Source organism: Rhamphochromis longiceps, linkage group LG23 (assembly GCF_057381845.1).
Source record: "Rhamphochromis longiceps isolate RC_006_pf linkage group LG23, R_longiceps_female_GT1.1, whole genome shotgun sequence".
NCBI classification, from domain to species: domain Eukaryota; kingdom Metazoa; phylum Chordata; class Actinopteri; order Cichliformes; family Cichlidae; genus Rhamphochromis; species Rhamphochromis longiceps.
Genome location: NC_140578.1, coordinates 27273858 through 27301769, shown reverse-complemented (window position 1 = coordinate 27301769; position 27912 = coordinate 27273858). Strand labels below are relative to the sequence as shown.

General features: G+C 43.5%; 1 protein-coding gene across 1 annotated transcript; it reads right to left on the bottom strand.

Moving 5' to 3' along the window:
- Positions 1 to 43: 43 nt before the first annotated feature.
- On the bottom strand, positions 44 to 27175 carry LOC146642083 (kinesin heavy chain-like). Its single transcript, XM_085398635.1, has 26 exons — positions 26353 to 27175; positions 22649 to 22736; positions 21771 to 21844; positions 19080 to 19184; positions 18735 to 18783; positions 18597 to 18652; positions 18249 to 18336; positions 17255 to 17379; positions 17049 to 17153; positions 16811 to 16959; positions 14051 to 14199; positions 10435 to 10616; positions 10005 to 10073; positions 9711 to 9917; positions 9463 to 9615; positions 9171 to 9368; positions 8970 to 9087; positions 7767 to 7831; positions 6631 to 6740; positions 6015 to 6116; positions 5871 to 5931; positions 5033 to 5104; positions 4855 to 4959; positions 4522 to 4738; positions 3672 to 3783; positions 44 to 3522 (listed from the first exon to the last, which is right to left on the bottom strand). Exons 1-25 carry the CDS (start codon positions 26476 to 26478, stop codon positions 3695 to 3697), a joined length of 2862 nt encoding a protein of 953 aa, XP_085254761.1. The 5' UTR covers positions 26479 to 27175; the 3' UTR covers positions 44 to 3522; positions 3672 to 3694.
- Positions 27176 to 27912: the final 737 nt, after the last annotated feature.

Here is a 27912-nt window from a genome sequence, read left to right as displayed (position 1 = left end):
GTTAAATAGATTATCTTTATTAGATTTAATTGCATCAGTTGTAAGATATATATTTGGATACACGATGCTACAGCTAAAACAAAAAATGTACAACATGATGAGGTAAATGCATCCTGTACAGAAACTGCCCTCCCTGAGCATGCCTTTAACACAACAAGCTCTAGTCCATGCAGTTACATTCACTTATTCGTCGTCTGTGCTTGTTGCTGTCCTGCAACTAAGCCATTGCGAAAGTGTAACATTCTACAGCAACATCCACAGAAACAAAAGCAACTAGCCCGAAAGTCACATTGCACAACTAAGGCCCAGTCCTACCCGAGGCGTCAGCCTTATGTTCAGCAGGGTAGCAGTCAAGTGTGGCAGCACTCATCCAGCCCAATGACTGGTCGAATAGTGGCAGTCATCAAGCTCAATAACTGCCACTGGTCAAGAAGCTAATTCAAAGGGTGGGGGTCGTCATTAGAAGAGTAGCAGTCATCAAGCTTGACTGTAGGGTATCGTCCTCGAGCTTGATGACTGCTACTCTTTGATACCTAAAAGAAACTAAAATGGTAGACTATAACCAAAGAACTGTAATTGGGCCTTTTACACTGAGACAATAATGTACATAAAAATATGTTAAACAGGCACCATAAAGGAAAGCAGCACAAACGTCTAATGTACCACTAAAGGGTCAAGAGGCCTCGTTAAATTACAGTCTTGACGTTAAAAAAGAAAGTTACAAAGTCACAAGTCAATGTAGAGAAATGTGTTCATTTCTAAAGCTGGAGTGCTGTTTTGATGATTTCAGTTTTCTAAAGGCAAAAACTTATCCAGCTTATCCACTGAGATTTTAATTACTTTGGCCTGAGGGGAAAAACCTTTTTTCTGCCTTTGAATCTGTTTTTAAAGACTCTGACTGGCCAATCAGAAACTTTACAGATTGAGTGCAGACTATTACAACAATCCAGACACTGAAATTGTGTGGGGAGAAAAAATTTAAATCAGCTTTAAACCAGAGTTATAAACCAGGCTCATAGTCCTAGGAGCAACTGATTGGCTGGTCAGTGTTCCTCAAGAGCTACAGCAGCGCAATTTAATTGTATGAGATCCCTCTTTGCAAAACGACAAAAAAAGAAAAATCTTTTTGAAGCCCAGAGCATGTTTTCTAAAACCAAATCAAAGGGTTTCTTTTTATTGATTGTCACCTGTAATCAAACAAAAGTGTAAACACAAAAGTTATAAAATCTGGAAGACAAGACACATGCAAAGACAGTTGTGTGGAAGCATGTTTCTGCTGCCCAGCTCCAGCAACAACCTTCAACATCACCGAGGTTAGAAACTTAAAGGCCCTGCTTTGAAACAAATCACATCCATAAAAGTAAGCATGAAGCTACATCCTGCAGGCAGTTAGCTTAGGTTAAAATGGTGAAACAGCCATTTTTATTTTAAGTTCTGTTTCCAGAAATAAATATTCCACTCACTGCATCTAAGTGCTTTGAACCGAGCATTCTCCCTCATGGATGCACTGGGGGCCACTCAGTGTTCTGTTTCTTGCCCAAAGACACTTTAACACGAACACAAGACAAGCCGGGAGTTGAACCACTGACCTTCCAATTAGTAGATAATCCACTGCGGTGTACATAATGACTTTTAACAGTGAAAGAACTACTCATCCAATAATACAATCAAATCCTAGATTCCATAGCAACCGACTTCCAGCCTTCTAGAATTTAGTGTTTGTAGTTTGTATTGTGCGTGAGTGGTCAAGTGTAGCCAAGTTATCGATGTGGCATGGTGCTATGTTCCTGACTGCAACTCGTCCATTCTGATGTTTGTGGGTTTACACATTTCCAAGGTCAATGTCATTCAACAGCAACTTGTAAAGCACTTTGAGGGCCCCGAAAAGCGCTATATAAATGCAATCCATTATTATTATTATTAACTTCCACCAATCAGAGATGCCGCTGTTTCAGTTAAGGATTGCGGGAAGAGTAGTTCTTCTCCGTTATATTATAAATAATACATTAATGTTTTATGTCACATGCCATCATTTTACAGTTTAGTAGCTTGTAGTGAGTCTGTTTTTGGTGGGTACAATTTTTTGGTCCATAGTTAAAATACTTCTAAAAAATATGGATGAGATTTTCAATTCAGGATCTGTAAATAAGTTGTAGATGTTTTCCAAAATATGCAGGTAGCATGCATGTTAGGGCTACCCAGCTAACAGCAGAAATCATCTTCAGGCATTGATGTAAATGAGCTGGGGCGTAATTTGCTGATTATGCGTGTTAAATTTTTTTGCAATGAGTTGTAGTTAACACACTTAGTGATTACACTGTCCATAAAGAGCTCGGAGCAATTATCAACCTAATGGTCGCCATTTAGGCTACGGAGTGGGATGAGGCGTTTATCCATAGTAAACTGTTGTCTTCGGTGTGACTGCCATTTTGGAGGGATGCTGCTGTAGCGTCAGCCACATAGGCCTAGAGACCAGGCAGCAATCATCTGGCAACCACTGGATCACAAGGGAAAAATGTGTATTTCCACCAACCTAATGACAAGTGGCTGTTTGCAAAGAGGTATATAGGGTACAGGACCAAAGATCTCTGTGATTGCCATTCCCTGGTCTTTATGCTAACCTAAGCTAACCGTCTGTTGGCTGTAGCTTCATATTGATCAGATACACTCGAGTGGTGTCACTTCTGTCATCATGACGACTGAGAAAAAAAGGAAAAAAGCAAGTTGTTTCCTAAAACGTTAAACAATACTTATCTAAAAACGGACACGTTTGCCTTCTCCTGTAAAGCTGCGCAAACCTAAAACTTAAGCTTCATTTTCATTTCTAATACAGGGCCTCACTTATAAACTTCGAGCTTTTAATCCATCCATCCATCCATCCATTCGCTTCCGCTTGTCCTTTTCAGGGTCGCGGGGGGCGCTGGAGCCTATCCCAGCTGTCATAGGGCGAGAGGCAGGGTACACCCTGGACAGGTCGCCAGTCTGTCGCAGGGCTAACACACAGGGACAGACAACCATTCGCACTCACATTCATTCGCACATTCACACCTAGTGACAGTTTGGATTATCCAATTAACCTATCCCCACAAGCTGCATGTCTTTGGACGGTGGGAGGAAGCCGGAGTACCCGGAGAGAACCCACGCAAACACGGGGAGAACATGCAAACTCCACACAGAAAGACCCCGGCCTGATGTTGGAATTGAACTCAGGACCTTCTTGCTGTGCGGCAACAGTGCTAACCACCGTGCCACCGTGCTGCCCTGTTGCATAATAACGACAATCTACCATCAGAAGATCCAGAAAACTAAACTTATAACAGCGAATGTGTTATAAACGAGGCCTCTGAGATCTACATTCAGCAAATTAAATATGTCTCATCAGTATTTACACAATGTTTGGATGGTGCTTCTCCGAGCGATGACAGTCTGTCGTGAAGGCCTCCCATTGGTGCTCCAAGAGGAGGGGCGTTGCTTGTGGATCCAGGTGGGGTGGTGAGCATGCACTGAGTTGTTTATGGTCGTCTGCAACAAGAGGCAAATCTCTGAGACTGTCTTATATCCAGTTTATGTGTAAGTGATATATTTGTTAACCGCCCCCTGGTGGTAGCCATGTGTAAGACAAGCAAAGGAAATTATATTTCGTAAAATGGAAAACAGATTTTTGCACTCACAGGATTATGTTGCTGTTGTGGGTTCAGTTGTTATGAATATCAACACCTCCGGCTCTGATGGAGCTGCAGATCGGGGAGGACAGTGGATGATGTCCGGGCCGGATAGGCTTTGCTGAAAACACAAAAAAGAGAACATCTTGATCCATTGGCTGATTGATCTTTCTCCCAGGGATCCATATTCAGGTCTGTTTTTTTATCCAGTGTTTTATTTTTTTGTTTGTTTGTTTCAAGTTTAAACCAGCTCAGATATTTCAATTTTTCTGGTTGAAATATCAACTGCAAAAGCTACTCTCAGAGGGATTGAATCCCTGACTGCCCTTCCCTGAGTATAGTTCTCCTGGAAGTCACCTGTTAAAGTGGAGTTCTTCCCCACCTCAGTCACCAGGGTATAATCTGTACTATGAAACAGGTTTAAAATTGCAGTTTGACTTGGGCTGACTACAATCCCTCTCAGACAAATTGGAAAATTTTGCAAATATTTGAGTCAGATTGTGCTGACCAGATTGTGCATCTATTTGCAATAGTGTTCTCAACACAAATGGCTGTAATCTGTGTTTTAAAAGCACAGCAACAAAAGCATCAGTGTCCAGGCCACAGAAACAATCCTGCCAATCAGCATGCTTTCAGCAAAACCAATTTAAATTGCTACTCTTTAGCGTAAAGATGGTTATTTAAACATATAGAAGTTATCTAGAAACACTATCACTCATTCGGAAATGTATTTGTGTCCAGGTTCAGCTACGGTGCTGGTGGCAGGTTTCACCCCTGTGTGAACCGGTCTTCTTTGTCCGACAGCTGTCACATGAGCACATCTATTTCAGTGAAATAATAAATGGAAGTAAAACCTCACCGATCTGTGCAGAGTATCCCCTCCTGGCCATGTTCTTGGCCCGCACAGCCTCTTTGATGCGGTCCACCTCCTGCTGGTAGCGCTTGCGGTCCCTCATGGCGTTCTCCTTGGCCTCCTTCAAGGCGTTCTCCAGCGCTTTGACTCGCTCGGCTGTGGCTCGCAGACGCTTCTCCAGCTTGGGCAGTTCGCAGCGAAGGTCTGCGTTGTCCCGGACCAGCTGAGGGCGGCGGCATGAAGTTACTGAGCATTATTTTATCGCACTGTATCTCACAGCGCTCAGCATTTCTGTTTTATAATATTTTTATGGATTCAGCCTCTGTATAGCAACCGTACCTGTTTGTGGACCTTAGTCAGCTGCTCCAAATTGTTCTCCAAGAATGAGATTTTCTGTTTCTGTGCAATGTTGCTGAGTCCCTCCTCACAGTCAAGCTCTGCACTCTTATAATAGAGGAAAATTACACCAAACTACATTAAACGACCAGTCGTATGTGTCAACAGTAAAAAGATCTACCTTCTTAACCCGTGCAGTGAGGTCCTGGACGAAGAGTTTGCGCAGGTTGTGCAGAGTTTGCAGCTCTTTGGCCTGAGTGAACAAGAAGGAAGTGAAAGCTGGAAGTTAGACCCACATAATAGTTCTGGGATTTACATTTTGCCAGAGGGTTCTTCCTTTTTAAAGTGAGTTCTTCCTCCCCACTGTCGCCAAGTATTTGCTCATAGGGAATCATCAGACTGTTGGTTTTTTCCTTTTAATTCAGTTCAGTTGAATTCATTTGTATGTAAATACTCTTAAATTAAATTGAACTGAATTAAAGATGTCATCAGGTTTATTCTACCATCGGCCAAACCTAGGGTGAAACCTGAAAAAGCCATGGTCATGTGAAGTGGGTGTTTTGAACGGCACTTCAGATCAGTGCTTCGTAAGCTCAACACAGCGTTGAAACACCAGTATCCAGCTTCCCATCCCTACTCAGGGTATTCAATTAAATTCTGTTCCATTTATACAGCATCAAATCACAGCCGTTTGAGGCTCGATCACTGAAACTCCCCTTTTTATGTAAATGTAAGAAAAAGAAGTGCACTTTTAAGAAATATGTCCGAACGACTCTTTGGGATGAAGTTGTGAACAGCTGGATCAATGAGATGCACTATACTAACAACATTTCTTTAATCCTCTGACTTGCCTCTATTCTCATTAAATATATTACAAAGCACTGTTTTTGAGTAAGCCTGCATTGGTGCAGACTTCCAGCAGTTTCTTTGCTTTGCTATGTGACTAAACAGACATCTAAGGTTAGAACAGCTGTGACTTCAAAGGTGAGAGTAGTTATGGGGCCATCACTGAGTCTCACCACAGTCTCCTCCAGACCCTTCAGGTCCTCTCGGGCCTGCTCCCTTTGTTCATTCAGCAGCCTGTACAGAAAACAGAGCAATAATCAAACCATGTGACACTTTTATTGTCTCAAATTAACTCTAAGATGCTTGTGTTCACCTACACGAGCCTCTCCAGCTTTGCATTCTTCTCCTGCTCCTCCGCCTGCAGTTTGTAGTAATCCGACATGAGTCGCTCCTGCTCCAGTAACAGCCCCTGATTTAGACTGAGAGGGAGAAACTGTTTTAATAAATACGCTCTCTAGTTTCAGAAAATGTGGTTTGGAATCGAAGCATGTTTAGTTGGAGGCTCTAAAGTTGCAGGTTGAGGCCTTGAAAGTCACTTTCTAGTCATGTTAACTCTTCTTTTGAAGCAGAAGCCGACTTTGAGCCCAGATCTTTGATCGCTTTCAGGCAGCAGCTCCTTGCTCGCACTTGTTCTCTGAGCTGCTTCTTCTCCTCAGTAGTCCCCCTTTGAAGACAACCTGAGTGGAAATCCCTACTCTGAGGGCTGAGGGGAATATTAAAATGGGTATATGTGTGTATCTGCTCATGGCCTGAGCTCATCTGAAAAGATCAGGATTTGTGTAGAACGGTTTCAAATCTAAAACCTGAGCACATCTGTGGGTTTCCCTGTGATATCTCTCCCCTAATCTCCCATCGTCTCCCCCCTGCTGTGCTGTTACATCCTCAGAGTTGGTTTGTGTGCGTCAGTGTGTGCGTTTGCTGATGTTTTCTCACTCTCTGAGCTCGTCCAGCATCCTCTGTTTGTCTTCGATCTCATCCCGCAGGCGGCTGAGCTGCTTCTGATGAGCCTCCCTGTGGTTCTCCAGCTGCTCCTCCAGCGTTTTCTGAAGACATAAAAACACATTAGAGCTGAGGTTGGCAACATTATTCCCTCAGAGGACACTGAACAGAAACATGACGCACTAAAATAACCCTATGATAATCCCAAATCCATGATCCAAAATACAAGAGCTTCCTGTTAGAAGCTGCTCGTTTTTCTGGGTCAGTCTGGAGCACTTAAATACTGGATAAACCTATGACATGGACTGTGTTAGACTGTATTAGGTCTAACACTTTAAATCTGGCTACTTGGAAGTGTCTCAGCTACTAGTTAGCTAGTTAACAGTAACTAGTAGTTAACTACTAGTAGTTAACTACTAGTTACTGGATCTCCTGCCTTCAATCTGACCTGGAACATGAACAAATATGAACAAATGTCTTGAATCAACCCTCATGTCTTTACGCTTTACTTCCAAGCCGCCAGATTTTCTCTTTTTTCAATTGTTTTTGAGCAATAGTTCTCAGGCTTTCTGAAGCTCTTTCAAAGGTTTTATTTGGACATTGGCTGCTTTTTCACTCATTTGCAGTCCAGTGCTTGTACCTGATCATCTTTAGAAGCATTTTTCCAGCTGCATTTCAGCCAGTGGTGGTGGAGACCTTGTTAAAATTATCAACTATGAAAACAGAGAAGCACCATCAGATTTTGATACACCATGCAAAATCATCTGGAAAGCATCTGATTGTCAACAGCTTCATTTTTCAGCGTGACAATGATCTCAAACACATTGTTAATGCAGTAAAAACACACAGTGGAGCACTATCAGTCATGGATCGGCCTCCCCAGAGCCCGGACCTCAACATTATTGAAGCAGTGTGGGATCATGTTGACAGAGAACAGAACAAAAGGCAGAAACATCCAAAGAAGAGCTTTGAATGTCCTTCAATAAGCCTGGAGAACTATTCCTGAAGACGACTTAAAGAAACAACAAGAAAGCTGCCTAACAGAGTTCAGACTGTGCTGAACTCTGTTAGGTTCCAGATTTTAATATTTTGTAAAAATCAAAATCAATTTTGTGCTGTATTTTTTTTACCTTGATGTCATCGTCTCCGCCCGCTCTGCCGATGTCCTCCTTCTCCTTTTCCTCGTGCATTTTCTCTAAAGACAGAATAATTGTGCTGTGTCAGAAACTGCAGGCAAATTTACTCACAAAGCTAAACTCTCAAACTTCAAACTATGAGATATTTTACTGAAAGACAATTTAAATCAAGACAAAAGACTTCCCACCGGGGGTCAAAACATAGACTCACAGACTCAAACACAACCAAAGACAAACCCTCACCTTCATAGCGTAGTTACTCAGCCCACCCTTTTTGTCAAATTCATCTTAATCGTAAAAAAAAAAAAAACCTCTGATGTGCAAGACTATATCACATCCATCGCCTGGATATGTCATAAGGTGACTGTCTTCTTCCACAAAAGCAAAAACCAAAGAAAGTGTAATGATGCTTGGAACGCATGAACACAGTGCACACACAATACACATGTGAAATTTGACTAATGTGGATGCAGGGGTTAAAGACGGCCTCAAAGGTTCAGAATGGCAGTTTAATGCACATTACTGGCAATTATTTCTTATGTGCTGCAGACTGACTGCATGGACACATTTGCTCAGTAATAATAAAATAATAAAATCCCACGGCCCACTTATACCTTCATGTGATGCGTTCATGGTGCAGATGCAAATGAAGTCGTAGTTGTGATACTTCAGTGTCTAGCTAGTGATAGAGCAGCAAATAATAATCATTATCATCATTATTATTATTATTATTATTATTGAGTAATTATTTTCACCACACAGCACTGATGCACCTGATCCTAAGGTCCCCCCGCCTGCCAGATCCCACTTTAGCCCCTGTGGTGATACTCAGACATAATATACTGGCCACTCGTGCTCAGAGCACCCTGCATGTTGTAAGATACAGTGTCGTTAAGTCCTAATCTATGTGATACTCCAGTGATGGATAAAGTTCAAATTAAAGACCTTCCAGTGCTTTCTTTGTGTGTAACTGAGGTATAAAGAAAACCTAAAAAACACACTGATTAAATAATGGTTATTGAATGAGTAACAACTAAAAGGATAAAGTTGTGTCTCATACATTAGAAACATCTTTGTCTTTGTTGTTTTGAGCTTTTCTTTTTTTCGGGGTGGGATGACATGTCAGCTGTGCTCATACTGCCTAACTGTATAAATGAGTCTGGTTTTTAAGAGTCTGTGGAGGTTTCTAGGACCGACCTTGAGCGTGCAGTTTGGCGAGCTCTTCGGTGAGAGCGTCCTGACTCTCCTCCAGCTGCCTTTTCTTCTGCTCCATGTTCTGCATGTAGTCGGTCAGAGACTTTATCTTGGCCTGATGCTGCAGGGACAGCAACACGTGACTGACACTCTACCAAACCCCAGGAGAACTCTGTTAGCGTGACGACGTCAGGTGACGCTTACCTGGGAGATGAGCAGCTGACAGGACGCCAGCTCCTTCTCGTTCGCCTGAATCTTGCGGTGGGCGTCGGCCTGGGCGCTCTCCAGCTGCTTGCTGCGGTTGACCAAAGACTTGACCTCGGACTTCATCTTGCTGATGTAGAGGCGAGCAACGGTAAAGTCCTCCTCCAGCGCCGAGCCGTTCCCCTTCATCTCTGAGCACTGAGAGGGAAGGAGGACGGGCCGGGTTAAAGGGTCATGTGTCTGTTTCGGGTAAGGTTGGTAAGGTTTTTGTCATGTGGACGTGGGTGCTCACCGCAGCCGTCTTGACATCGCTGGTGCCGATGATGGCACCGATGTCACTGAGGTCTCTCAGCAGAAGGTTGAGGACCTCGGCAGCACGCTTTCTCTGCAGGCCGTTTAGCTCCTGCAACTGACTCACCTCCCTCTCAAGCACCGACAGCAGCGCCTGAGGATGCCGCCACAAAGACAGCCTGTCAGCATGCCTCTGCATCGCTGCACTTCATGTGTAATCGAGTAGTATTCAGGAAAGTCACGACCCACCGTCTTGTGCTGCAGCTTCTCGGTAAGCTGCACGTTGGCTTGGTTTCGCTCCTCCACCTCTTGGCTCTTCTGGTCGTAGTTAACTGCCAGCTCCTCCAGGGCCTGAAGCACCTCCTTCACCTCCTCCTTGGCTAGCTCGTTCTCCGTCTGCAGCCGGCACAGCTCCTCCTGGATCTTGTCATAGTCGCGTCGTGTTGACGCCAGCAGCTGCACAGATTTTTTTTAAAAACACGTGTCAGAGGAAATACGCAGGCATGCTCTATCATTACTATTAACCTGAGCTGGGAGACAAACCTCTTCTTGATCCATCATCTGCTCCTTGAGTTTCTCCGCCAGCTGACTGTGTTGGTTAATTTCGTCATCCTGTCAGCGGCAATAAAATATACAGAGTTTCAGGAATTGTTTAAATAACAAGGGCAGTATGTGTACATGTAATCCCTGTGAGCCCAAAGCTCAGGCTTCAGACTGATCGAACACTCTTGGCTCTGTGGTTCATCATATAGGTATATATCAGCTATATGATATATATATATAGGCAGGTGGTTCACATATATGGTGAACCACCTGCCATTCAAATCTATTTTTATGAGGGGCAGCCAATCAGAAGGAAGGGGGAGGAGCTAGAACACTTTGTTCCAGACAGAAGATGAATAAAACCCATCCTGAGATAGCTGTATGTGACATGTTTACAATAAACCAGCTTTAGCCTCGTCCTGTTGCTCACCTTGTCATCCAGCTGTTTGTACAGGTTCCTTACGTCCTCCTCGTACTTCCTCCTCTCGTCACCGGAGACGGAGACACCTCCTCCGGCTGGCAGCAGGTTGTCGATGATGGGAGTGTTGTCGTACGGCTCGCCGCTCCTCTGATCTTTAGAGCTCTGCTGCTCCTCCTCAGGAACGTTCTCCCCTGCGATAGGAACTCACTTGTTAGATATTCTACTCATGCATCCATTATATTCACACATGTTAGTGTGACGACGTTTTAAACACTCTGATCGTGCCATATGTTGTGGTATGGTGTCACATCGAGTAGCACCATAGTTGTTACATCATGCCTCAGTGCGTCGCATCATATAATCTTAATTTTGTGGAAGAATTTTTAAATCACGATAAAAGTCTAAATACTGTAATAAGTGCAATAACTAAGCCTCAGTTTACGCATTTTGAAGTAACAAACCAGATGTTGATGCTCAAGCAGGCTTCATAAATGAAGTGGGAAGAAGGGTTCACCTCTCTGAAAAGAACACAGCAGCATAGCTTAGGGTCTGCAAAGATGCATCTCAACAAACCACAAATTCTTTTGGACGTTAGAGACTAAAGTGGAGACGTTTTACTGTAATGCACAAAACCAAATTAATCATCTGCAACGTGCGTGTAGGGTAGTAAATCCTGGCAGCAGTCCTTTAACATAAAAGGAACAATTGTTGCCTTGCAGTCAAGATAACACCAGGATACTGTAGTTTATCAAAGTAAATTAGATAAGTTATTATCAGATAATTAAAATAAACCTGATGCATTTCCTGAAACATCAGGTTTGGGGGCTGGCTACGTTTGTAAGCCAGCACACAACTTACTATTATTATTACTATTTTTACAATTCTGATGATTTTCCTTCAGGAGAAAACTGCATCAGTTATACTGACTGAGTGAAATCATGCTGACTTCACCAGTGTTTGTGTGATTATTGATTTTCTAACTGTGGGTTTGGTGATAAAAGCCAGCAGCTAATGAGGAGATGGAGCCGAGGACAGACTGAAGGAGGCGGAGAGCTGCTTCCTTTTAAACGGCAGGGCAGGAAGCCAGCGGCTGACTCAAACCACAAACACTGTATCAACATGATGTGTGTGTATGTGTGTGTGAGAGCGCTGCATTTACATGTCAGGAGCTTTGGCTGCTGCAGCTGAGCTGATTTGATGCTAAGGAGGGGGAGTGTTATCAGCATCCACAGGGGAATTAAACATTAAAATGCATCAATGGCCACAGAAAGAAAGGGGGAGGAGGGGGGTGAAGGCGGGGAGGCATTAAAGCAAAGAAAGGACTGAGAGGAGGAGGAGGAGTGGTTACTATGCAACAGAAATGGGGGAAAAAGGGCGAGGATGCTGTGAAGGAGACCCTGCAGTCTCAGCAGAGAGGGAGGAAGTGTGGTGGGGAAACACACACAGGCAGCGTGGCGTCCTTCATGGTGGGGTTATGCAGAATCTACAACATTCGGGCAGGACAAGGCGTGAGCCGATCAGACCCCACACATTATCACAGCGGCAGATTAATCTGAGCAGTAATTACATGTGATTTCCAGACGTCACAGACTGAGCATGTGCACACACAGCTACCTAAAAGAGCCTGTGCGGTTAATGACACTCGAGTTTCTCAGGCCGCCGCCCACTTTTTTTAAATTTCTGCTTGTTGGCATGCATGGAGAAAAAAACATTTTCTGTGTGTGTGTGCCACAGAGAGCATCTGACTCTCAAAGGTCAAAGGTCAAAGTCTCCTAAAAACAAAGTAGCAGCTACTAGTACACACCACTACTGCACTATTTAATCATCAGCAATTCATTTTAATCTCTGATAGCTTTAATAGGGGTTTTTCCTTCTCACTGTCACCAAATGCTTACTCACAGGGTGGGTGTCGTCTGACTGCTGAGGTTTTCTCTGTATTATTTTAGGGTCTTCATCTTACAGAATATAAAGTACCTTAAGGGAACTGTTGTTGTGATTCGTCGCTGTATAAATAAAACTCATTTTAAATGAACGTTCAAACGGTTTTAGAAAAAAGAGAAGGCGAGTTTTACTGGAATATTCGGCGTATCACTGTATAGCAAAGCATTCACAACGTCTGAACACAGAAAAATCAGCAACTCCTAGATTTTACTATGTGCATTTCACAGTTTGAGCTACAGCGGAAATTTAAATGGTTCATGTAAGATGAGAATTATTTTGTAATTTTACAGCCAAATATGACAAAAAGTCCAGACAGTCTGTAAGATACTCGGGTGATAAAGTGTCAAAGCTTTTCAACTTTTTGAAGCTGATGATGCTCCAGATTGGAGAGCAACAGCTCCTACAGACCAATCCAATCTCAGGAAAATAGCGTCACCACTCCTCAGGTCCTTCAGACCTTGGTGCACAGAGAAATAAGCAGACGAGCGGTGAACGAGTAGCCACGCTCTGCTAGGTATTCACATGTTAAGATGTAAGGAAAGGAGGCTGCTGATGATGTTCCACTTTGATTGCTTTCTGTGTTGTGAGTCATTACAAAACATCCATCCATTTCCCTCCATTTATCCAGAGTCAGGTCGCAGATTGCGCAGGTCTTTCCAGACATCCTTTCCTCATCAACACTAGATGAAATATTTAATAACTCCAGTGACTTCTGGGTCTATCGAGGGTCTCTTCCCAGGTGGTACGTCTCCACCAGTTGGATGGGGTGCTCTGATATCCCCTTATTGTGGTTGTTTCTCATGTTGAGACGTCTCAAATAGAACGTGTTGAGCACTTTTTTCCTGCCTGGTGCAAGTTCAGCCTTTAATTTTAAAGTCTGCCCAAAGTCCTTACAGGTCTGGGTAAACCAATCTATCAGGCTTTGGAGGTCCCGCTGTGATACGAAATCATGGCACCTAAAGGATAGTTCAGGGGCGTAGGGAAGGAGATGCCGAACAGCGTCAGCACGAGAACGTAACCTTGCTGGATCTCTAACACTAAGGAGGCAAGGCAGAGGAGCTTCTTCTTCTGTTCTCCGTACCTCCTCTGGAGTTCTTGAAGGGTCGACGTGCCCAGAAGAACTCCAAAGAGAGGCGTCGAGGAGGCCACCAAACTACCTCTGGGGAGTCCAGCTTGTACCCACAACCCTGTTCTTTTAGTCACTACCCAGAGCTCATGGCCATCGGTGAGGGCTGGACCGTGGATCACTCGCCTGCTAAATCAAAAACTCTCTCTTGGCTCTGTCTTCACCACGACTGTCCATCCCACCCTTCGTCCACCTTCCCATCACACGTTCACAAAGCAGTTGCTGTAAAACTAGGGCCTCTTTATTAGCTTGGTAAACATCTCAGGCTGAGGTCTGTTAATCAGGACTCTGTAATTAAGTCCCACCAAGCAGCAACTGTGCAACAGAAGGTGGGTTCCCTTTGAAATATCATTTATTTAAAGGTATAGAAATGAGTGCACAGGAAGCAGAAAGGCAGCACGTTAACTATTCATAACTTACTGTGGAGCTGTACGATACAACAACAATGTATGTTTGTCACAAAAACCCAACATCCCACTGCGTAACCACCGATCAACACTCAGGAGCTCACAGCAGCTGTTTCCTTTAATCAGCCCTTGCAGGCCGCTTTAATCTCACCGTTTCTCCAGCGGTTGAGTTCAGCCTCCAGCCTCTGGATGATGCTCTTCAGGTTCTTGTTCTTCTCCTTCTCCTTCTCGTATTTCTTCTTCCACTCCTCGGCCGTCAGCTCCAGGTTCACAGACACTGTGTTCTTGATGGTCTTCGCTCTGAGCGGACACAGACAGTAAGCATTAGTCTTTTAATTAATCTCATCGTGCCTGATTGTTAGACTTCTTCTCTGGACTCTATTGACAGTTTGTTCCAGCTCATTGAGTTAATATAGTAATCGAATCAAAATACTGAGCTGAACTTTAAGTGTGGTTCATCTTACAGTAATGGACAGGGGTTAGATTGGGATTAAGTTTTAGGCATCAAATTCCACCTTTATGTTCCACATTCATGTAACATCTATTAAAGTGTGTTTGATTCAGCAGCTTAAATCAAAGAAAACTAATAATCTGGTGACTTATTTGTGATTATTCCTGCTGCACAGCTACACAGGATCTCAGTCTTCCCCTGCCCACCAAATGTCAAGTTAACCCCTGATTACAATGATTAAAAGCAACATTTTCAGGTTTATTTTCCACTACTTAGTTTCTACTTCTTTAAAAATCATCTGCTGAAAACAAGAGCTTACAAAAAAAACCCACACAGGCAGGAATTTGATCATCTGACCATGCAAGTTTGCAACATTCAGCATGATCAGATGAAAGTAGTCGGAGCATCCAAGAGTTTACGCCTTTTTTCCCTTTTCCCTGCAGGTAAGCATGTTTTTGCTGTCTTAGTGGAAATAAAGCAACACATTTTACAGCTGTTTCTGAGTGTGTTTTCTACCTTTCCACCTAATACAGTCACTTCCACATGCTACATGTGTGAGTCTGCTTTCTCCCAGAGGACCTCCGCCCCTCTCGATCTTTCCTCTCATGATGGAAATCTCCTAATTAATTGAATTTCCTCTTAGCCGAGGGCAGATGGTTGCATAGTAATCAGCCTCTGTGACACTGCTCAGTCTGAACTCACTGATCAAGGCTCAGTGGATTTCAGCTTGATTTTTAAAATAAATGATTACATCGCTGCTGTCGAGGATCTTTACAGACGCGTCACTTTTATGAAACTGTAACATCTAAAGAAGTGAAGCAGATGAATGAAATGTGCTTCAGAATGAAGTGTGAGGAAAAAACTGTGTAGAAAATAGAAAATGTTCATTATTCTCAGTTTTACATGACGTGAAAACAAGAAGGCGGCAGTGTCGGAGTCTATAAATAAGAATAAACCCAGATGCACAGCGGGAATCTCAGAGCCATCTGTTTGCTAGTTTGCACCAAATGAGTCACCGTGTACCTTCGCAGATGGACTGGATACACTGATACTCTCCCACAAACACAAACAGCAACTCTGTGTTTGATTCAAAACTGACTTTAGCTTTTTCTTTTGTAATTGTTACGTTTTTCGTTTGCAGAAGTGCAAAAAATTTGTCTTGTAGCTATTTGAGGATCCAGTTTCCTGCTTCGTAACAGCTGTATGTGAGGAAAGGTTTATATAACCTGAGTCAGACTTTCTTGTCATTTTTAAGGTGGTCTCGAGCAACAGTTCTCCAGGCTTTCTGAATGTCTTTGGCTGTTTTTTAAACTAATTTTCAGGCTACATCCACATGTACCCGGGTATTTTTGAAAACGCAGATTTTTCTATGCGTTTGCACCTTTCGTCCACACGTAAACGCCGTTTTTGGTCACTGAAAACTGAGATTTTCCTGCCAGGGTGGAGATTTTCGAAAACTCAGTTTTTGCATTTAGGTGCGGATGAGGAAAACAGAGAAAACGCAGGTCAAAGGTTTTTTGACGTCACACTGTGCGCCACGTTATTGTTTCGGTGAAATGAATTTCTACAATGGCGTACTTAGACAAAATACTGTTAATTGTACTCTCTGTAGTGTTTACATGCTTACATATACACACACAGTTTCTGTCCCTCCACACATAGTACTCAGCCATCTTTGTCTACTCTTTCGCACCCAGGCTTCTAGACTTCTGATTGGCCAACATTTCTACACAGTTAGGAATATATCGCCACCTGTTGCTTTGGCACGTTCCTAGCAGCGTTTTCCTTCGTTTTTGCGTTTATGTGTGGACGGGATTTTTTTTTTTTAAACAAAAACGGAAAATCTCCGTTTTCAAAAATACCCGTGTACGTGTGGACGTAGCCTCAGTCTAATCATAATTTGCTCCAATTTCTTTGGTTGAATCTGTGAAAAATACCAAAGATAACACAGTCTGACAGGCATAAACTAGTATTTTTGGATCAACAAGGTGATTCCCAGAGAGCTATTAGCTAAAAACTTGACATATATGAGCAGTGTGTGCAGTGTGGCCTTAAAAAATTAGAGGAAACTGGACAAAAGAAGAAGTGGGACAAAAAGTATCTGAAAGTATGTGGCGGATGTGGTTCCACTGCATAGGAGTAGAGGTGCAGTGGGTTCGGGGAGCAGTACCAGGGAAGGGGCAGGGTAGTTGGAGGTCTTTGATGAACATAGCTATGAAGGAGGAAACTTTTTTTGTGTTTCTCTTCCTCTGTTAAAAATATGAGGTGGTTGTGGTTACTTCAGATGAAACTGTATATGGTGGTACGTAAAATCTTAGCTGTTTAAAGGATGAAAGACTCCTTTTTAAAATTTCTGTTGTTTTTTTTATGCATTAATTATGGAAAAAATGGAAAAAAGAAAGTAAAAAACATTGCCCTGTTTTGGCACTGAGTACATTAGACATAAGAGCTCGCAGATACCTCTGTCCAAACATGAGCGTGGACTTGGTCTCGGCCTCGTTGTAGATGGACGGTGAGCAGCAGATGATGATGGTGGTGCGACAGTTCCCTCCCAAAGAGTCCTGCAGGATCCGAGTCATCTTACTGTCTCTGTACGGCACGTGGGTTTTCTGAAGAAAAGAAAATACAGCTGTGCTGAGGTTTTCTAATATTTCATACTTCTTCACTTACATACGAAACAGAAGTGGGATGGACTTACGGTGCCCTCAGCCAGAGCTGAGATGACGTTTCCCAGCGCTGAGAGAGATTTGTTGATGTTCTTTGCCTCGTCCAGCACCGCCCCCTCAGCTCCCGTCTTGCTCACCTGACCAAACAGCGATCGAACAGGTTATCAATCAGCTTTACAGCTCAGGAAAGTCTTGAAGCAAACCCTAACGACACGTTTCTGATCTCGCTTGGACCAACCTTCTCGCTGCCAGCCAGGTCGACCAGGTAGAGCTTCCCAGACAGCTTCTTCTCCGTCTCTACGTTTTCCTGCTTTATGTTGATGAGGAAGATGCTGTGGCTGCGAGAGCTGTGCTCGTTCATGTCTACAAAATTAAGCAAAAAAATCATTACAACCGCAGAAAAGAAACCAGAAAAGGCTTTTTATCTTCTTTTAAGATTTCAGGTGAAATTAAAACATTTAAATCTAGATATTGAGGTGTTTCTGCCTCCTTAAGAAGTTTCAGGAGCTGTGCTAAAATCCTGACTTTTAGGGCTTTGCCGCTAACTTGATGGATATTAAGAGGTTAAAGGACCTTTTGTGTTTATTCTGGGACTCCATACAAATAGTTTTGAACAATTCCCAGCTTCTAACGAAGCAGATTGGCTGCCCCTCGCCTAACTTCCATAAACACAGAACCTGTTGACTTTAAGCGCCACCTCCTCCCACCACCTCAGCCTGCAGGGATGAGCAGAGCGAACGCGTCCATCAACACAAAGGAAGAAGGTCATCATCGACTTCAGGGAGAAACTGCCCCTACCCTCCTCAATATTAAAGGTGACTGCATGGCGAAGGTTTCCTCTTTCAAATTATGGGGCCTTATATCACTGTGGACCTCTCCTGGTCAGAAGACACAGTTACAGTGCTGAGGAAGGCCCAACAGTGACTCCACCTCCTGTAGAGTTTCTCGGGAGGAACAAACTGGAGGTGAAGCAGCTGCTGATGCTGTACAGCTCCACCACAGAGAGTCTGTGTGGATAGACCAGCTGCTCTACAGTGTGAACCAAAATCTGAGGAATGTCTCAGCAACTTGTCGAATCTATGACGATTCACGACAGCTCTGAAGGCAACAGAAGGTCCCAACATGATACAGGCAAGGTGTATCTAATAAAGTGGTCAGTGAGTGTAGAAATGAATACCAGGAAACCTTTTAAAAATGTGCCGCTTTTGAAGCAGACATATAAAAATACGTACTGGTCACTGCTACATGCCGATTGGATTTGCCCTCATCGATGACGTCCATCACCTCCTCTGGACTGGACACAAAACGCTCAGTGCAGCCCTGAAAAGGAGAATCATGACCTGCAGCAGCCAGTGTGGACATGAGCATCGATTACAGGATAAAGAAAAGACCGAAAAATCGCAGTTTTAAGGTTTTTAGGTGTACTAAACCTGCACAGACGACTAAAACGGTAACTGAATCATTCGTTCATCTAAAATTAAACATTCGCTGAGTTGAAGCTCCAGCTCAGGCACACGGGGAGATTAAATATATAAACCTCTTCACATGACTGTGTCACAGCTCTCGCTCAGCTCACAAACCTTCACATAGGGCACTCTGTTCTTGTCTTCGTGGACGGAGAGGTTCGTCTTTGACACTTCAGACAGAAAAAAGATCACAAAAGTCACAGTTTAAGAAAAACAGACTGCTGAGTGCTTCAGATAAACAGCCTCTCTTACCATCCAGCAGGTCTCGGATCTTGTCCAAGTAGATTTCAAAATAAGAGACCTGCATAGAGAAACGCATCTGTCTCACAAATCTAAAAACTTTTAATTCATTGCCCTGAACATGAATTCATCTTCCTCACTTTGTCAGATTTAAGGTCTTTACTGCACCGTAAACTCAATCATTTACCTTTTATTTCACATAAAACATTTTTGGGTTGTGTGTGCTTTTCCTTTCACAGACTTTGTTAACAAACATCTCAGAGACGGCCACAGGCTGCAGGTCTCCAGTGCAGCGGCTCACACCTGACATTTAGTTCATTTTTCAGGAGGTAAACTGTGAATGACTCCTGTTCTCACCTTGATGTGGAACTCGAGGTTCTCGTCCATCGAGTAGATGTGGTCGAAGATGTCGCGGGCGATGCGAGGGATGATTCCCATCAGCTGCGGGTCATGCAGTTTGCCCTGAACACAACAACAGTCATGTGTTATACTACAGCGATGCAGTTTTTGCAGTCAAATCAAATCAAATCACTTTTATTGTCACATCACATGTGCAGGTACATTGGTGCAGCACATGTGAGTGAAATTCTTGTGTTCGAGCTTCACAAGCAACAGAGTTGTGCAAAATACAATAATGTAAACAAGCAAAATACAAGAATGGCTACATCTGAAACTAATAAATATATGTACAATATATAATAGTGTATGCATTTCTGGATGTGTATACTAAATATTTTTCTACGTGTGTGTGTGTGTGTGTGTGTGTGTGTGTGTGTGTGTGTACACATATTTTACAAATCAAATAGAGTAAACAATAAATAAAATATATAAAAATATACAGAGTTGAATATGTGCAAAACAAGTGGCATTTATATACAGTGTGGAGTGCATAATGTTAAAGTTCCAGTAGTGAAGCTGAGGTGTCTATGACGTGTTCAGCAGTCTGATGGCCTGATGGAAAAAGCTGTCTCTCAGTCTGCTGGTACGGGACCGGATGCTGCAGAACCTTCTTCCCGATGGAAGCAGTCTGAACAGTTTATGGCTGGGGTGACTGGAGTCCTTGATGATCCTCCCCGCTTTCCTCAGGCACCGCTTCCTGTAGATGTCTTGGAGGGAGGGAAGCTCACCTCCAATTATCCGTTCAGAGCACCGCACTACTCTCTGGAGAGCTTTGCGGTTGTAGGCGGTGCTGTTGCCATACCAGGTGGTGATGCATCCAGTGAGGATGCTCTCAATGGCACAGTGATAGAAGGTCCTGAGGATGCGGGGGCTCATGCCGAATCTTTTCAGTCTCCTGAGAAAGAAGAGGCGCTGCTGCGCCTTCTTCACTGTTTTGTTTGTGTGTACTGACCACGTAAGATCCTCAGCCAGGTGTACGCCAAGGAACCGGAAGCTGCTCACTCTCTCCACAGCAGCGCCGTTGATGGTGATGGGGGTGTGTACTTCTCTGCACCTCCGGAAGTCCACTATCAACTCCTTTGTCTTTGCGACGTTGAGGGTGAGATGGTTGTCTTGACACCAGTGGGTCAGGGCGCTGACCTCCTCCCTGTAAGCTGTCTCATCACTGTTGGTGATAAGACCCACCACTGTAGTGTCGTCCGCAAACTTCACAATGATGTTGGAGTTGTTAGTGGCTGTGCAGTCGTAGGTGTAGAGTGAGTACAGGAGAGGGCTCAGTACACACCCCTGTGGAGCACCAGTGTTCAGTGTGACGGGGGATGAGGTGATGCTGCCCAGTCTGACCACTTGGCGTCTGTCAGACAGGAAGCTAAGGATCCAGCTGCAGAGGGAGCTGCTCAGTCCTAGATCCTGCAGTTTCCTGTCCAGCTTTGAGGGAACGATGGTATTGAATGCTGAGCTGTAATCTACAAACAGCATCCTCACATACGTGTCTCTCTTCTCCAGGTGTGACAGGGCAGTGTGTAGTGTCAGGGCTATGGCATCATCAGTGGACCTGTTGTGGCGGTATGCGAACTGTAGAGGGTCAGTCTTTTTCATGTGTGTAACATGGCTCTTTAATGCTGCCATATGTTGAGGGTGGTAAATACATTAGAGGGTTTCCTAGGCAACCGGAGCCTGAAACGTCCGCTGGTGACCAACAAATGGTGACTATTTTCTCGTTCTCGTTTCTCTTTCCTCTTAACTCCCCAAACAGCTCCAGCATGTTGCCGTGTTTCTTCCTGTTATAAACGGCGGGTTATTTTTACCCACAGTCCCCAACTGCTTGCTCACAGAGGATGTTGCGATATAAAGCATGTTGAGTTGACTGTTGTCATGACCTTGTGCTATATGATTTAAACTGATTTTCATTGTTATTAGCTGAACAGGCGCGTTGCAAAGAAAGTGCATCCTCTGTCAGTTCTAAGGTTTCACGTAGCAGGACAGTTTACATTTTACTCTAGAATATTTTGGTATCGAGACGAATTCATGGTCGACTCAATGGCTGCAAGGTACCCAGGTCCTGGGGCTGCAAAGCCCAATTTTAAAGCCTTTTTAAATGAAGAAATTTAAAAAAGAACATCTGGGTTCAGAAGTGGACTTAAAAGTTTGACTTAAAGAGGGTGAAGCAGAGATCAGATCAGAGAATTAAAACCAGGCTTGAGGATTAGACTCCGAGCTGAAGTTACACTGGTGACATGTCGAAATGACGAAGAGCTCCTCTGACCATTTTCTACTCATTCAATTTCACTCCTTTAAAACACACGCTGAGTTGGACGTGATGATTAAAGGCTTTTCCAAGATGTTAACCTTACCAGCTTTTGATTCCTTGAATCCTACCCCTCGCACGAGCCTGAGTGGGTTTCCTGTTGGCAGTAAGCCTGTTACACAACGCCCGCTGTGCTCTAATCCGCCAACTGTTTGAAAGTTCCAAATAAAAGTCACCGCACGTCTTTACACAAAGGGCTTTAGAGAGTATTTGCTGTCACTTTGATAGTCTTTAGTCACCTTTATGTAAAAAAACTGTAACTTCAAAGGAATGAAACCCCTCTGCAGCTGACATCTGGTCACTAGGGTTTAAGAGCACACATGATCTAATGAGCGTCTTACCTCCATGGTGTGGGTCTTCCCGGAGGACGTCTGCCCGTAGGCGAAGATGGTCCCATTGTAGCCGCCCAGCACATCTGGAGTAGCACAAAGACACAAGGGTGCAACAACACAGTCAGACACAGTCAGACACAGTCCAGCCCGCTTCTCCGGTAAATGAGCACTAAACCTTCACAGTTATAAACACTAGCGCATCCATCTACTGATGCTACCTGCAGAGATTTTTCAGAGGTTATACTAGAAACCAGTAACTGTACGCTGGGTTAAAGGACATTTCAACTCCTAAAATGCATCTAGAGGAGAGAGGAGGCTGGAAGAGAAGGACGCACAGGTGTGTCCTGTGCAGAAGTGCTTTTACCTTCAGTGTATAGGAGGTGTGGCGTGATCAGGATGGACAGGATTAGAAATGATCAGGGGGACAGCTCGGGGTTTGGAGACAAAGTTAGAGAGGTAAGTGAAGGTTTGAGCATGTGCAGAAGAGGGACAACCCATATGATAGACGAAGGATGTTAAAGATGGAGCTGCCAGGCAGGAATGGAAGAAGAAAATTCATGGATTCGTGGCATACAGCTGGAACATATAAACCCTGGTGGGAGGAGACATTTTTAAATAGCTGGCCTATGAATACAACTCTAACATATTACATGTACATATGCATACAATATCTAATAGTAATGATGTAGTTTTACTGCCTAAAAATGAATGTCAGCCCCCCAAAACTCCAGCATCAGCCCTGCTGCTCCGGGAAACACTCATTTCCATGGCTCCATTATGTAAAGCAACAATGAAAAAGGATGAAGAGCAGATTAAGTTTGTGTGCAGATGTTCGATAGATGACGGTTACATAAAGAGCTATGCTTCCTCAGTTTAAAGCTTCTTACCTTTCACTATCTGCTTGGCACACTGGTCGTACACTTGCTCCTGCGTCGTGTTGGGAGGCAGCACGCGGTCGAACACGTACGGTTTGCCCTGATTCACAATGACAAAGACAAAAACACACAGCGACAGGCTTCAGAGTCATCGCAGCACCGAACACAGCTGTTCCCAGTCGCCCGTGATATTTAAAACATGATTCACCAAACTGTATCAATAATGCAGATATACTGTTAGAAATAACCAGATAAGGGGGTTTGGCACGAAGATTCAAACACTCTGGGAAAAGGATGCAAACATGGATACAAAGACCGCCGACTTGTTTTGCTTTATTTTGAATTCTTTGTGACCCACCAGTCACTTCATTAGGTACACTCGTTTAACTGCTCGTTAGCTCAAATATTTAAGAGTCTCTGATGAGTCTCAATTTCTGCTGCAGCATTCAGATGGTAGGGTGACACTCTGAAAGCATGGATCCAACCTGCCATTGTATCAGCGCTTCACACCGCCGATGGTGGCGTAATGGTGTGGGCGGATATTTTCTTGGCACACTTTTGCACGATGTTTCCAACAACATGTTGAATCTGTGCCATGAAGAATTAAAGCAGCTCTTAAGGAGAAACGAGGAAGGTGTACCTAATAAAGTGTCTGTTGAGTGAATGAGTTTGGGCTTCTTTTGAGGTTTTATTGTCGTTCCTGGTGTCGTTGGATTTCTGGGTTCCTGTGTTCTATGCTTTCTTTACCGTAGCCTTTATTTCCTGCATCACGTCTTTGAATCGAGTGGTGATTTTTCACTTTTGGATCTCGTGTTTCTGTCAATAAGCTTCCACAGTGTTTCCCCAGCTGTTCCTCCCTGAGTCTTCCTCTCATTTATATACTTATACATATATATAAGCATATACTCCAATCAAAATGCTGATGGAGTTAATTCTATACCTGCTGCAAAGGACAAAGAAACTGAACTTCTCCAGTTTATGGACAAAAAAAGATGGTACTTGTAGCTGCCTCATTAGAGGATGTTTCTGTGGACATGCGTGATTGGTTGCTTTGGATTTTGGATTCAGAGCTTTAACCTATCAGTTTTCATCCTCTCTCTCTTTATCGGTGCAGCTCGAAAATGGGTGAAGCTGGGCCAGAAATCTCTACCATTTCTTCAAAATGCTCCAGTAACTGCCATCCATCATTCATCCAGCTCCTGACTCCTGCTCTAAGGGGAAAAGCCTCATTCCCGCTGCAAAAACGCCACCCTCAGCACTTGGAGGCAGCGGCAGCAGCACTCCGAGCCCCCAAAATACAGCAGAGAAACCCCTGACACAGACAGTATCCGGGTGTGTTTGTCGGTAATGTGCTTCTGCTCTGCTGATTGATTGCACGAGGCGGCGGTGCGCAAGTTTGTCCTGACAGAGGAGAAAGTGTTGCTGGGCGATTAAAGCAACTGCACGGATAACGGAGGGCTGCTGATGGAGGTGACACATCTTCGTCTTCAGTCACCCTCTCTCTGCAGCAGACTTTACAGAAAAATTCACCTTTTTCTTTAAGATGGTAGGGTCACAGAGAAAGCACAAATCTGATGTAAAAAGAAAAACTATCCATTTATGTACAAATAAATAAGAATGAGGTACCATGAGGTACAGGCTCACTAAGAATAAAAAGAACATGTTTTCAGAGGTCCTGTACAAAATAAACGCGGGCGTTTCTGAAGCGTCAGAGCATCAGGTGATTGAGGTCGGATCCTTTTAATAAGAGATCTGAACTGTTCAAAAATATTGAGGGAACACATGATCATCACAGCATGACTCGCAGTCAGTTAAACTCCAGGGATACCACTGTGCCTTTTTAGGAAGCAGAAACCAGTGTGGGTCCATTTCAGCAGTGACAGCAGGTGCAATGGAGAGACCGATTCACCCCAGGTTGCACAGGTTGTCCAACTCCTCCACCGAAGAGTTTTTGAACCAGTCTCCAGAGTGTGGAGGTCAGACGGACAGTGCTGAAGAAGCAAGGGGAGCGCTGCCAGAGCCCTACGAAATGACCCCCACCTTGCTCCTCGACTACGTGTTTCAACCACAAACTGTCGGAAACAGACTCTGTGAGGGTAGCGCGAGGCCCTGACATCCTGTAGTGGGACGTGTGCTCACAGCCCAGCGTCGTGCAGCTCCAATGAACGAGCAGGTCCACCTGTGAGACCTTTAGAAATGAGAGCAGACTCATACTGAGCACGTGCAACAGACGTGGAGATGCCTGCAACACCATGCAGCAGGACCGGTTTGGCAGTGGGTCAGTGACCTTCATCACCTGCATGAGGTTAGGTTGTGACACTAATTCACCCTGCCACTAATGAAGTAATTGTTCTGTAATTAAATGGGATTTCAGTGTATTTTATTTATAATTATTATGCAATTACATTTACCTACAAATACTTAAAGTTGATAATTATTCTGTAATTACCGCGTTATTCTCTGGCAATTTAACAGAAATGCCAACAATATTTGCCCACCTTATATCATAAGTATGCTGTACTTTTTGAGGGGCAGGCCATATCATGCATATTATACTATATATTACATTACACAGTACTTACATTCACTTAAAAGTACTTACATTTACAAATTACTCATGCAGTACTTAAATAGACTCAAAAGTAAAAATGACTGATGCGAAAATTACATTTACCTAAAAGTACCAAAAATTACTTACGCAGCATTTAAAAGAACTTAACATTACTCACATAGTACTAAATTTACTTAGTTGTTCCTGTAAAAACCTGATTTGATACACATGTATTCTAATGTGCCTACCTTTAAATATTGGTCTGTAAATAAAATTATACTATAATTTCTAATAACATACTGAATCACACACTTAGCAGCAGGCTGTATTATAAAGTGGCTTTTGAAGGAGGCAGTGTCTATGCTGGCTTACGTCTGGCTATATATACAGTATAGGCCTATCAACATGTAGGACCAGTAGACTCCCAGCTGTCACTGGTCTTTTAAATACCTCACTATGTATTTATTTGTGTGTGATTTCTGCTGACTGTATAACAAATAAAAATATCCTTGATTGTCTGCAGAGGAGGGCCATAAAGTCCCCCACATGCACCCACATCAGGCCTAATACTGGTGCAGTAGGCCTAGGATTCCTACTGATGGGTATAGGCACTTCCCATAGAGCTGAATCCAACTGAGAACCACTGAGATGTTACATATGAGTGCATCAGACAGTTTTGATCAGTTATAATAACATAAGTAACATCATACAGGTGTAAAGAGGCAGTCTTTATAGTAAGTAAATATTTCCAAGCTGCTGTAATGCTCCTCTGTACCACCAAAGACTTACTGCGTATTTGGCATTAGGTAGAGGTGGATGGATCGATCCATATATCGACAGTATCGATACCAACGCTAGTATTGGCGCCAGATCGATACTAGCGCAATAGGATGCTCCTCAAAACCCAAAAAACCTCAAATATGCGCTATGAAAAATGTCTTAACCTTTTTTATTTCTATTTTTTTATAGCCCATAGTACATATAGTACAAAATGTTTAAGTTAAAACAGTATCGATATTAGTATCGGTAATATCGATCACAACGAAATTTGCAGTATGGCTCAGCACTCTGTCTGGTCCGCAGGTGTCTTTTCCTTTAAATCACTGGGCGCGCACACATACACAGGTAAACAGCATTGAGGTGACAGCAGTGTGTGCAGACTTGCCGTTATGACCACGGTGTCGTCCTCTTTGAACTTGGGGATGTATTTGTCTCCTCGGGTAATTTCGGCCTCGTTCAGGGGCCTGAAGCGGCACATCACTCTCACCCCGCACTCCGCCGCGTCTGCCATGGCTTCTGCTGCTCCTACCAATGTTTACACCGCCCCCTCTGTCCGGTGGTGCCCAAAGGGAGGTTTAGGGACCTCCAGTGGGGCCTGGTCGGTTTAGTCTCTGTAGCTAGTCGAGAATTTTCCTGTTCTAAAGAAGGAGTGTCACATCTGTGTTCAGAGGAATTCAGCAGTAGGAAAGTTCCTCCAGCTTTTTAGCCGATGCGCAGGGCGTCCTTCATCTGAGCCTCCTCCGCTGCGCCATGGCCAAAGCGGACAAACCGCAGTGCTGCGTCTCGGATTGGAGCTCGGACTGCGGTGGAGCTTACAGGCCTCCTCGCCCCGCGGCTGTGGCATCGACAGCCGCGCGGAAACGTGGCGTTTTTACTAGGTTGTCAACGGCGGAGGAGGACTGAGCGGGGAGCTGTCCGCTCTGCAGAGACACCGAGTCCGGGGAGGGTGTGCGCGCACACAGCCGCATCGTCCTTTACCGGTGATCGGGGCGCGCGCTCGCACGATTTCGCGGCGCGTGCCTTCACCTCACATCAGCACCACCATCACTGAGTTAGTCACATGCACGAGCACTCAACCTGCTCTATATGAATCTTCATGTTTCTTCATATTTAAATCAACAGTTTATTGTATTTTTTTTAAATATACAGTACAAATAAGTGTTAAATCCTATATTTTAGGCAAATTAGAATATTTAATAACTTTTATTTTTGTTATCTATCTGCATCTTTGGAAATGTAAACATTTTAGCTGCAAATAACACTGGCTAATCATTAGCTTAAGTTACAGTTTAGATATAGAAAGGAGGGCCTTACGCTAACTGTATAAATATTAATCCTTTATAAGCTAATATAGATGTAGAATAAAGGTAAACCAACAATTTGGTCCTCTAAAAAGAACTTATTTAAAAAAAATAGTAATTTCTTTCCCAACTGGCCGGTGTCGGTTCAACAAGCATCTAAAGTAATCCCAGTTTAGCTAACATTAGCCTTACACAGATGATAAAAATCAGACTTGAGAAAGCAACCTTTCCTACCTAGCTAGATAATCATTACCTCAACTTTACATTTTTAATAAATATATGTTGATACTTTATAAGCTAATATGAATATAGAATAAAAGGTAATCAACTTTTTTTTCTTGAACTGTAAAAATATGTTTTTTATATATATGTTAAAGATTTTTTCCAATTAACTAGTAAATAATTTGACAAATGTACAAGCTAGTCATAGGTAAAGCTTCACAATAGCTTTAAATAGGCTTCACACAGGTTCAAATTTAAGCAAGCAACCATATCTGACTAAATAGCTATTGCTAATCATTACTTAAAGAATAATTGTATATCTTAAAATAAATACTTTAATCCTTTCTATGTTAATATAGCTATAGAATAAAGTAGGGGAATCAAACATAAGGTCGGGGGGTCTGAATCAGCCTGGCAGACCC